The sequence below is a fragment of the Phragmites australis genome, chromosome 7, assembly GCF_958298935.1.
Source record: "Phragmites australis chromosome 7, lpPhrAust1.1, whole genome shotgun sequence".
In the NCBI taxonomy this organism is placed as follows: Eukaryota; Viridiplantae; Streptophyta; class Magnoliopsida; order Poales; family Poaceae; genus Phragmites; species Phragmites australis.
The window spans coordinates 37891218-37902578 of record NC_084927.1 but is presented as its reverse complement, the minus strand read 5'-3'; the positions used below and the strand labels follow the sequence as shown (position 1 = coordinate 37902578).

Below are 11361 nucleotides of genomic sequence, written 5' to 3'. Positions count from 1 at the left end.
ATGATAACTGCACAATGAACCACCAACGCTAAAACACCAACCATGTCTAGACTAAGATGCCACCATCGCAGTTAGATCCTTATTGGTAAGACACAACTTGTGCTTAGATGCTCAAAGGCATATCTGCCAGAAATTTCACTAACCGGACAGAAGCGGTGTGAGGGAGAGAGCCCCTACCGGGGTGGAGAGAGAAGAGAGGAAGTGAAAGCCAGTTCCCGCCAATGCAACCGTTGGCCGAAGCCCTGTCGCGCATGACGTCGCCCTTTCTCGCACATCAAAAGACAAGGCAGCGACCAGCTAGGGAAGAGGGCATCACAACGAGCCCCCAAGACGGCGACCCAACCTTGTTAGGAGGGCACGTCGACGAGTGCTCAGGGTGGCCACCAACTAGAGGAGGAAGGCGCGTCGATGAGCCCCCAGGGTTTGCCACCAGATGAAGGAGAGCACGATGACGATCTAGGACGATAGGGAATCGAGGGTTTGCATCTCGGTCTTCGCTAGTTTGACACCATGGGCTCAACCCACGGTTTGAACCCATTTCAACCAGAAAAATTGCAACCCGAACCAATCCATTCTAACTGCTAGCCTAAACCAAACCAGCCCATTAGACATCTCAACCTATTACCTAACAAACCACATCAACCCAACTCATAAACCAGCCCACTAAAACCGGTTTCAGACCAAACCATTAGTAAGTTTAGGCAGCGTCCGTCTCCGGCTCATCATCGCGCGGCGTCAACAAGCGATGATGAGCGGTGAGTGTGGAACGACCAACAACGCACGGCCGGCGTGTGAAAGCGGCAGTCCGCGCATGGGACGACCCGGCAACAAACCTGGGAGGCTGGGACTGGGACGGCACGATACCATTCCATAGCGGCGAGGCCATGCGTTTCCTGCTGTTACCCCACAGCCGAAACGTGGTTAATGTTTTGTTAACAGATGGCGGCAAAATTTTATAGCAGTAGATAGAATCCGCAGTCCAAATCCATTTCGCTTCGTCAAACACATACGGCAAAACCACGAATCCACGATTGTCTCCACAAAAAAAAAAAACACGAATCAATGCACCAGGGTCCTCCCGGCTGCTACGTATTTTTGCTGTAAGGCCTTTATTGCAGCGGCCTTGCCGGTCGAGCAGAGCAGAGCAGCGGTAATTAGTTAGAGCTCGCTGAAGAAATCTGCTTATAATTGATGCCCAACCACCTTCTTCTTCCTCCTCTTCCGTCCCTTGCCTAGCTAGTTCCCTTACAATCCCGTGTCCTCTTTCTGTAGCAGTGCTCCTCGCCATCGATCTGATCCAAGAAGAAGAACATAGAGCAAGAAGCTGTTTTTGCTCGGTTCTCAGGTACCAAGTCTCTCCTCGTGTCAGTCTCTTCTTCTTCTTTTTCTTTTCCTGCTACAGTTTTCTTGAAGCATCTCTCGGCTTCTCCCCGTTTTTTCGTTCTTTCCCTGTAACCTGGCGTTGCGGGCAAGGCGTCGCCGTCTTCTGCTTTTGACTGCATCTCGCCTGTCTGCATGGTGCGTTAGTTTCCTAGTTCTTGTGGTTCGGGACATGCTGATCTTGTAGAAGAGTTTCAGTGCCTGATTTCTCGTGTCCGCTGAGTCGCGCTACCTGCGGTGATGCTCGGGAGCGTCGTGATTCGAATGCTGTGGTGTTGGATTCGACGCGGTGTTCATCAAACAAGAGAATCCGGCAATCTGAAGCCCACGAGTTCTCTTCGGTGCACTGACTGAGGCATAGTTGCCAATTTCTTCGGAGTTTTTGTTCAGGAGTGGAAGAAATCGTTCCACGCGCACCCAGAAGCTGAGCCATGCTGAATTATCTTTTTTCCTAGGAGCACAGCTTCTTGGAGTGGCGGTCTGAGAACGGAAGAGGGATTTAGTCGGCATGCTGTTGGGGAAAGCAAGGTGGATGTCGTTCTCTTGTGGATATGCAGGCATACAGATCCATGTGAGTCAGTGAGTGGAGGATGGTGTAGAGCAAATTCAATGGACCACAGGTTCAGTTAGTGCAGCAATCATTTGGGGTTTGCACTGCAAGACGAGGCAGGTGCCCTTTTCAAGACATGTTTCTCTTCTTAATTCTACGCGTTCATGCTCATGCCTCCATTAATCAAGTGTTCCTGAATAGGGATGGGAGGGCACTCGCTGAATCAAACTCGCGCCGTTGCCATCCCTATTTGCCAATCAATCATCAGCTGTGCTCGGTGCTAAAAATTTCACTCAGACTTGATCTCTAACGACCTGCCATGCACTATTAACTTTATTAGCCGTTACTATCTCAGGGTGTAAAATTATTTGCAACTCTTGTTTTACAAACCACTACAATGAATTTTTGCAGGGGTACCGTGTTCCTGAAGATTCCTGTGCTGCATGTTGAATTCCATAAGGCTACCATAACAAGTGAGGATATGAATTGGTGTTGTCTTCCAAATTCCAAGAAAGACGAAGATCCTTACTCTCACAGCATATGTGGTAAGAATAATTTATTTGCATGTTGCAAAACTTGCTGCATTGGCATGCCAGCCAACAAAGTTTCCTAGCTACGAATTGTGATGCACTTAGTCTTTCATCCATTTTCTTTTCAACACTGCTCCCTTGCAATAACTTGATGCAATTTGAAATAGAAGCATATGACCTTCAGCAGAAGTGAATTGGCTCTATACCAGACTAAAGTATGAATGCATTTGGGCAGTATGCCTAACTTTTTTTTTCTCTTCGATTTTTAGCAATGGAGTATGCCGAATTATAAGCCCATTTTTTACATTTCATCATTATCAAATGTTACTGCTTTCAGGTATTTATTCTGAGAAGAACATAAGGCTCTTCTCCTATGCTGAGTTGAGATCTGCAACAGACAACTTCAATCACACGAACAAAGTAGGCCGAGGTGGCTTTGGGATAGTTTATAAGGTAATAGGTAACATTTAATTTCTTTATGTGGTGTTCAGTTTGGGGGCTGAGGCGGGAAGCGAAAGGAGGGTTATTTCCCCTCAAAACATGAATGCTCTTTGCTCTTTCAGTCCTTGCATGTCTTAGCAGCACCTTATGTTTCAGGGAACCATTAGAAACGAGCAAGAGGTTGCGGTAAAAGTCCTCTCTGCTGAATCCAGGCAGGGCATCAGAGAATTCTTGACAGAAATTAACGTCATTAGCAATGTGAAGCATCCCAACCTTGTTGAATTAATTGGCTGTTGCGTTGAAGGAAATAACCGGATTTTGGTGTATGAATATCTTAAAAACAGCAGTCTTGACCGTGCACTGTTGGGTATGAAGCTATACTTATGTTATTATATCAAATGATAATTTTCTATATGATTGCATTGCCACATTATTTGCTTTTTTCTGCTTAAGAATTTTCCTTTTGCTTCTTTAGGTTTTAACAGTGAACCTGCTAACTTCACTTGGAGCATAAGATCTGTTATATGCACTGGAGTTGCTAGCGGTCTTGCATACCTGCATGAAGAGATTGCATCACCCATTGTACACAGAGACATCAAGGCTAGCAATGTACTTCTTGACAGGAATTACATCCCCAAGATCGGGGATTTTGGCCTGGCGAAGCTATTTCCTGATAATATCACCCACATCAGCACCCGTGTAGCTGGAACAACGTGAGTATCGGGCGATTAGCAGTTTTGGTGCTTACCTCTATCTGTTGTCATATTTCCTTAGAGTAACTTGACTGTTGGGCTGCTTGCAGAGGTTACCTTGCACCTGAATACGCATGGCATGGCCAGTTAACTAAGAAAGCAGACATATACAGCTTTGGGGTCCTTGTGCTGGAGATAGTAAGCGGCAGAAGCAGTTCAAGGAGCCTACTGGCTGATGACAAGATTCTTATAGAGAAGGTCAGTCCTACTGTCATCTGCTTCTTCTGAATGTTTGTCGTCAAAAGACGTATAAGTCTGCAACACAGCTTCACAACAGCAATGCCTCTCTTTAGCTGTGAAAAAGCTTCAGAAGCACATATCAGCAATGTCTCTCTTTACCTCTGAACATTCACAACAGGCATGGGAGCTATATGAAGCAAAAAGGCTCAAGGAACTGGTCGATCCAGCCCTTGGAGATTACCCTGAAGATGAAGTCCTCCGGTACATCAAGGTTGCCCTCTTCTGCATACAGGCGGCGGCGGCGCGCCGGCCGTCGATGCCGCAGGTCCTGACCATGCTGTCCAAGCCCATCCGGATCAACGAGAGCGAGCTGATGGCGCCGGGATACATCCACGACTACAATACCACGGTGTCCAAGGCGACCACTTCCAGCGACTCGAGGTTCAAGCACTCAGGGTCGGAGGATTCCAACACGTTCAGCACGGTTGTTCCACAAACGGTGACCGAGATAAGCCCCAGGTGAAGCAAACACCAGGCAGTTCAGCAGATGTGAGATGCTCGTGTTGTGAACTGGCGACCACGTAGAGTGAAGGACCTGACGGTATATAGAGTACTCAGTGTGGGTGGGGTATTGTATCAGGATCAGGACGGACTGCATATCATCCTCTACCACTTATTTAAAATAGCAACTGAGCAATTATCCCCCTCGTGTGGTGTTGCTTCACTTAAAATAGCAACTGAGCAATTATCCCACTCGCGTGGTGTTGCTTCCTTCTGCAAATGCGGCAATTATACCAGTGATTCATGCCAGAGCAATGCAAGATAGCTTGTTCCACACTTTAGGTAATTCAACGGCTTGCACAGATATCGCGCAACAGAAGCAGTATGTCATCCATCATTCACTTCAGAAGTTAATCTCTCAGTTTTTAACTTAAGATCACAAAGCATCCAGTGAAGCTACTTGGATAATGAGAAACGGTAATAAAGAGTACAACCGCTGTGATACTAATATGAATGTTCTGGGATGATATAAAGCCATCCTAGTGCAGATCTCTACAAAAGATCACTACAGGATACCAAAAAAAAAAAAAAAGATCACTACAGGATAGATGGGTCCGGCAAGTTAGAAATAAAACGTGTTTCCATCTACGCACAGTCAAGATTCTTGTGTTTCTATAAAGCTACCCTCTTTTAAGTTACTCCGATGATGCAGGCTGCTCTTTGTCCGCTTCTGCTGGGCCATTGGCGGGGGTTTCTTTGCTCTCTGCAGGCTGCTTCGTGACATTTGCTGGGGCTGCTGCACCTGCTTTCGCACCATCCTTTGCACCTTCTTTAGCAGCAGGTGCCGGTGGAGGTTGCATCATGTGCGGTGGTGGAGCATGCTTCAGCTTCACTAAGATCTGGCGCATACGAGAGAGGTCGGTGGGCTTGCCAGGCTTAGGGCCCTGAATAACTGTGATGGATGGCTTCTTGTCCTTATCTTTCTTTCCCCGCTTCTCAAGGGTGGCTATTTCATGTGGGATGAGCTCCGAAATCGATTTCCAGTACTGCTTGTCTGCGTTAGCATGGAATTTATCCTGGCTGGCTACGAAAATCTGCAGCACACCACAAGAGCCTTTTAGTAGTAATCAATATATATTAGCTTACAAACATAGACAAATACACTAATAATAACTCAGAAGTGTTCCTCACATACCTTCTCCCTTTCTCTGTTGTGGACCTTATTTGTCTCACAGTTCTGTATCCTTTTCTCGTAGAAAGCTATCTTGAATTCTTCAGCTTCAGCAATTATTTGGGCACGTAGCTCCTTCTCCTTCCGTTCTTTTTCCTCGAGTTCTAAAGCATTTTTCCTGAAATGTGAAAAAAGGGCCAATTAAACAAGGGTGCCAGGCAAAAAAATAATCAATGAATGAATGAAGGAAAGAAATAACAACATTGTTCGATTTAAGGGCCAGCAAAAGTAACAGACAACGATCAGAAGTTCCAAACTCAGGACAAGCCACATGATCTGTACCTAAGCACCCTACAAAATGTTTACAAGTGCGTTCTAAAATTAGTCTATTGGGCTCTCCATGACTAGCACCACAGCCAAAAAAATGTCCCTCTAGATACAGAGAAACCTACTACTGCTAAACCAATGTCCAGATGGACCAGATCATATCAAGCGCTCCATAAATAACGATACAAAACGATTCCCATGTTCTAGAACTGCTAATTTAACTAAGAAAGAAAAAAAAACAGAACTGAAGATGGGCAAGCACCAAATCATAAAACAAATGAAGTTGTACAGAAAGACAATTCAAGTACCAAATAGAAGATTATGCTAGGCAATGCACACGCTTCCAAAGTGCAACGAATGACGAGTTGTCGCAGAAAAAAAGAAGGTATGGTTTTGCTCCTGCTGGCACACCTTTACTGAACCTGCTAAATAACTATTTGCCATGGAGCTTATTTAGTAAATAACTATTCTCAGCTTACAAACTAGTCCACCTCTGGCCCTTCCCTTAATAATAATTTCTGGTTTCATGCTAATCCAATCGAGCAAATAGAAAACACAAATTTCCATACAAATATTGTTGCTGTGCTTACTACATCTAAATTGCTGGAGTAGCTAAAACTAGGCGAAATAGCACAACCAAACGTTAGATCTGACTCGAATCGCCGGAGCCCTAGCTCGCACACGCAAGCAAGCAGATAGGAGCCAAACCGATACAGCCCCAACCAGATCGGAAGCGGTGCTCACCTCCGCCAGTTTTGGAGGAGGATCCCCTCGTCCCGCCCCATCTCGGCCGGCGGCGGCAAGATAGGGCTGTTGTCGCCGTTGGGCTCGAGGTCGGGGGAGAACGGAGAGGGCGAGTACCCTCCGGAGACGTGGCGGATCGGGACCCCATCGGACTCCACGGCGATCTCCTCCTCCTCCTCCTCCTCCTCAATGACGGCCCCATCGGCGAAGGAGGCGTAACCGCCGGCTGCGGCTGCGGCGGCGGCGGTGGGATCGTAGTCGTCGGCTTCGAAGGGGTCGGAGGTGGTGCGCGGGAGCTCGTCGGCGAAGAAGGAGGCCATGGCGAGTTCGTGGCGGCGGTGGCGGGGCGGGGTGGGGTGGGGTGCGTGCGCGTGCAATTCTGGATGGGTGCGCTTCGCTTCGCTCCGCTTGCTCCGCCATAAAATAATCTGCTTATTAATGTATTTTTATTATTCGCCTGGACGGTTCAGAAAAATTGATTGGTCGGTCATGCGCTTTTAAGTGGGCTGGTGTCATGCTTAGGATTGGGCCCAAGAGCTCAACATCGTTTGCATTTTTTTTTCTTTTTCGTCATGTCTTTCTTTTCTTTTTCTTTCTTTTACCGAGGTTTTAATTGATGTTTTGAACGCGTGAGTGTTCAGCGAACATCAGAGCAACGGAATCATTACCCTCGTCACCACCATTTGATCCACCTTGACCACTTTGAGCATAACACCCGGTGAACTATCTAGTGAGTTAAGTTAATTACTTAAAAAAAAGCATGCTCTCTTAAAAAATAGTTAGATGAGACATGAACTGAATGCTGAACTTTTTGGTCAACGTAACTTCAGTTTGTGCTAGAAAATTGCTCACTGTAAAAATTGGTTCGGCGAAGTTTTTGGCATCAACACCGGATCATCCAATGCATTATATTTCAAATCTTGCAGAGAGAATTACTCTCTAAAAAAATTTAGTTCGGTGCATATTCTAGTGTATACATCGGTATATCCGGTGTGTTCAAAGGTGGTTTGTACAGAAAGTTTTGTTCTCTAGAAGAAATCATCCGGTGAAAGCATACGTGAGGCGCTGGATTATTTGGTGAATGTAAAAACGATTTTGTGTAGAGAGTTTGCTCTCTGTAAGAAGTAATCTAGTGTGTTATTCAGGGTAGCGTCAGCCCATCCAGTGTGTATAAGGAAAGTATTTAGAGTTTAGCCGAGTTGAACTCACCAAACATTCCGGTGTTTAGAAAATTGCCCTCGTCGAACCATCTAGTGTTTAGTCTGAGTCTTAGTCCGACTCGAGTTGTTTTTTAAGATTTGTTTGGATTCTTTTTTTATTTTGACTGAACAGAACGTGTTTAGAGTTGGAATAGAGTTCCATTTTGACTTCCTTGGACCAAGACCATATCCCCCTTATAAATAGTTGAGGGTGGCGGCCGATTGCAACTACAACTCGGTCAATCGCAACTATTGCATCTACTTTTTGTTCTACATTACTTTTCTGCACTTTAGGGTAGTTTTAGAGTAGTTCTTTGCTGCTACTTCGAATCTCAGCGATTTGGGTGGTAGTTCTATGTCGATTTGTTCATAAATTGTCCGGGCGGTGGTCCCTAAGGTTGTCAGTCGAAATCCTTTGCTTGTTTGCTTATAAACAAGTCGCGTGTCACTGTGAAAAATGATAGTTATCCAAGACAGATTCGTTTGTTGCGTAAGATTGCCAAATTACTCGCCAACACAAATTAGCGACTCCGTTAGGGAACGACGGTTCTCCATCGACATCTTTACCTAGGGTTTCAGCGACTTCACCCTCTGCAATCTACTGTTGCACCATGTCTCAAGGGAACCGAAATCAACCCCGACAACATCAGCACACCGATACTTGAGGAGCTTCCCGAGGAGGATCGTCAAGCCATTGAAGCTCAAAACAAGAAGTGGAGAAGCTAATGCTTGTATGCTATCAGAAAACACGTCAAGGTATCATCAAGAAGGGCAATATGATGTCAATTGTCCATACCAAACATGAGGTAAAGACCAATGTAATTGATTCCACTTGTGATTTACAAAAGCACATTGTACATACGATTGATCAATCTGTTGGTACTGCTATGTTTAATAATTCTAAAACATTGGTTAGAAGTCTAAATCATGTACTATCTAATTGTGTTAGGGCTTTGTTTATTGAATTGCAAGATAAAAAAGGTTAAAAAAACAACCCCAATTGCGAGATGCTAACACCTCGTATTCCAATGACAATAGCAAAATTCAGCAATCACCCTTAGATTCATTGGCATAATTTATATCACCTTTGCCTACACAACAAAATATATTGGTGCAATAAACCCATAACCGAGCCAATTTAAGATTGCCCAACATGGTGACATCTCCATTTAATACACCGAGTACTCAAACCAGATGTCTCTTCATTTGTTTTTCCGGTTCCGCACTTCATCTAGCATAACTAGTTCGGTTCCACATGCAGTTAATGGCCAAGCTAATGAAATTTCAGTAAGCATGCCATTAGTTCCCTACAACACCGTGGCATATAGCATACCTCCTATACCCCTACAAGGTATATCCATACCTTATGATCTATTACCAGATACTTATTTTAATGTGTCTTCACAAAATACTCCACATATCTAGCCCATAGCTTCGCACTCTCAAGATACGTCGTAACCACAATCTTTTAAGACGCAACCATAAGCTAATGTGTCATCCAATCGGCCCATGGCCGAAACGCTTTTGGGGTCTGAAAGCATCAAAGAGTAAATGACTAATATTTTGAGGAAACATTTTGGAGTATCACTTAAAGGTAAATCACGTGTTTATCAAAAATTATACCGTGATTATTATGACATAATTCTATATCTCTGTGGGTTTAAAGTTCCTGATTTTATTAAATTCAATGGGGAGGATGGTACAACCACAATGAAGCACATAGGATAGTTTTTTGCGCAATTTTTTTGCATAATGTGGTGAAGCCAGAGGTAGTGGTGCTTTAAGATTATGCTTATTTCTTTTGTCACTTTCCGGTAATGCATTTACTTGGTTTACTTCACTTGCGCCTACTCTATTCATACATGGGTACAACTTGAATAAAAATTTCATGAATGTTTATGTATTGGAGACGCAGAGTTGAGGTTAATTTACTTGACATAGGTTACACAAAAGTATAATGAGCCTATTTTTGAATAAATTAGGAGGTTTAGAGATACTAAGAATCGGTATTTTAATATAACTCTCTCCGATAGGGATCTAGGTGAATTATCTTTTGCTAGTTTACATACACACATCAAAGAGAGGTTAGAAGGACAAGAATTTTCAGATGTGGACCAAGTTTTGTAATGGGCTCTGGTTCAAGAAAGTCGTGTCAAAGAGCATAGAAAAGTTCAAAGATGTAGTGAAAAACACAAAGTGGTCGTTCGGGTGTTAATATAATTGAATATGAGGACAATTCATCAAACGATGATAGTGTAGACATGTATGTAGCCGAGTGGGCATAGAAGTCTAAGCAATCTGTATGCTCTGCTTTAAAGCTGACTTCACAAAAGAATCGGCAAGAATAGATGAAGTTTACATTTGATGTCACTAAGTGTGATAGAATATTTGATCTCTTGCTATAAGAAAAGTAAATTAGTTTGTCTCCTAATCATGTTATTTCATCACTTAAGGAGATTAAGAAGCGTGCATATTGTAAATGGTATAATTCGTATTCTCACACTACTAATAATTGTAATGTCTTCCATCGACATGTTCAATCGGCCATTAATGAAGGACGATTGAAGTTTGCTGAAAATTCTAAGATGAAGCTTGATAGTGATCCATTCCCTGTCAACATTACGAACTTTAAGGGGGTGAAAGTCTTGATTCGACCATCTCAAGCCGAATTGACTAAAGGTAAGAATGTGATCATTAGTGAGGATACTGTGAGACCAAAGATGATCAAACCGAAAAGTCTGAATATTTATTGTTGAAAGGTAAATGAAAGCAAGAACAAAGCTATCAAGAAGCTTGAAAAGCCAATACTTACATTTATTGCACTTTTGACTAAGTATGAAAGTGATAAGACCAGTTAAAAAGGGAGGCAATCAGCCAAATACTCTTAAATGCTTAAGATCACCTCCAAAACGTGAGTTTGAAGGAAGAAAGATGCAATAGAAGAATAATCTTGCAGCAGCTTTATTTCCTTTCGGGCCACTAGTGCCTATGATGTGAGGGTCTACTCCGATGGTTTGTCCTCCATGTCCGCCATGGGGTTAGTGTGGACCTTAGGCACCACCTCCTATGCCGCTTGCCAGGGCCGTCCTGGAAAATTCCGGGGTCCTATGCCAAACTCTAAACTGGAGCCTAAACTTAAGTGCCAAAATAACATAAACAATGTATACTATAATGTATTACATAGCAACAGGATAGACCAAAGATTGTACCCGTTGCTTGAACACATGTCTTCAAACTCTTGATTGTTGCATAATCTTCGCTTGAAAAGCATCATTCTTTTAGTGTTCTTTGAAATGAAATCTTCAATAATATATTCGTAATCAATCTTCTCCAACATGTCACTCTCAAGTGCTATTATAGCCAATCTATTAAGTCTTTCTTGTGTAATTGTAGAATGCAAGTAGGACTTCAATAGATTCAATTTAGAAAAGCTTCGTTCTGCTGATGCAACAGTCACAAGAATGGTCAACATAACTCTATATGCAATAGTTGCATTGGAAAAACAATCATGTCGCTTAAAAAACTTTAGAATGTCAAAAGGGCCCATCTTTTCTTTTGGAATAGAATCTTGGAGAAAAATCAACTC

At 43.5% G+C, this 11361-nt stretch overlaps 2 protein-coding genes across 7 annotated transcripts; one reads left to right on the top strand and one right to left on the bottom strand.

Annotated features, from left to right (window-relative positions):
• Nucleotides 1-912: 912 nt before the first annotated feature.
• Nucleotides 913-4538, top strand: LOC133925267 (cold-responsive protein kinase 1-like). 6 transcript variants are annotated; one of them, XM_062371174.1, is made up of 10 exons: nt 913-1150; nt 1276-1345; nt 1836-2046; nt 2132-2207; nt 2342-2475; nt 2798-2913; nt 3058-3268; nt 3377-3614; nt 3704-3851; nt 4012-4538. In XM_062371174.1, the coding sequence occupies exons 4-10, from the start codon at nt 2134-2136 to the stop codon at nt 4354-4356; spliced, it is 1266 nt and encodes a 421-aa protein (XP_062227158.1). In that variant the 5' UTR covers nt 913-1150; nt 1276-1345; nt 1836-2046; nt 2132-2133; the 3' UTR covers nt 4357-4538. The 6 variants fall into 6 exon arrangements, with proteins under 6 accessions (XP_062227158.1, XP_062227161.1, XP_062227156.1 ...); XM_062371172.1 differs by lacking the exon at nt 913-1150 and having other exon boundaries at nt 1157-1345; XM_062371173.1 differs by lacking the exon at nt 913-1150 and having other exon boundaries at nt 1157-1345; nt 1836-2050.
• A 242-nt stretch (nt 4539-4780) lies between these two features.
• On the bottom strand, nt 4781-6950 carry LOC133925268 (clathrin light chain 1-like). Its single transcript, XM_062371178.1, has 3 exons — nt 6577-6950; nt 5530-5683; nt 4781-5428 (listed from the first exon to the last, which is right to left on the bottom strand). The coding sequence occupies exons 1-3, from the start codon at nt 6894-6896 to the stop codon at nt 5030-5032; spliced, it is 873 nt and encodes a 290-aa protein (XP_062227162.1). The 5' UTR covers nt 6897-6950; the 3' UTR covers nt 4781-5029.
• Nucleotides 6951-11361: the final 4411 nt, after the last annotated feature.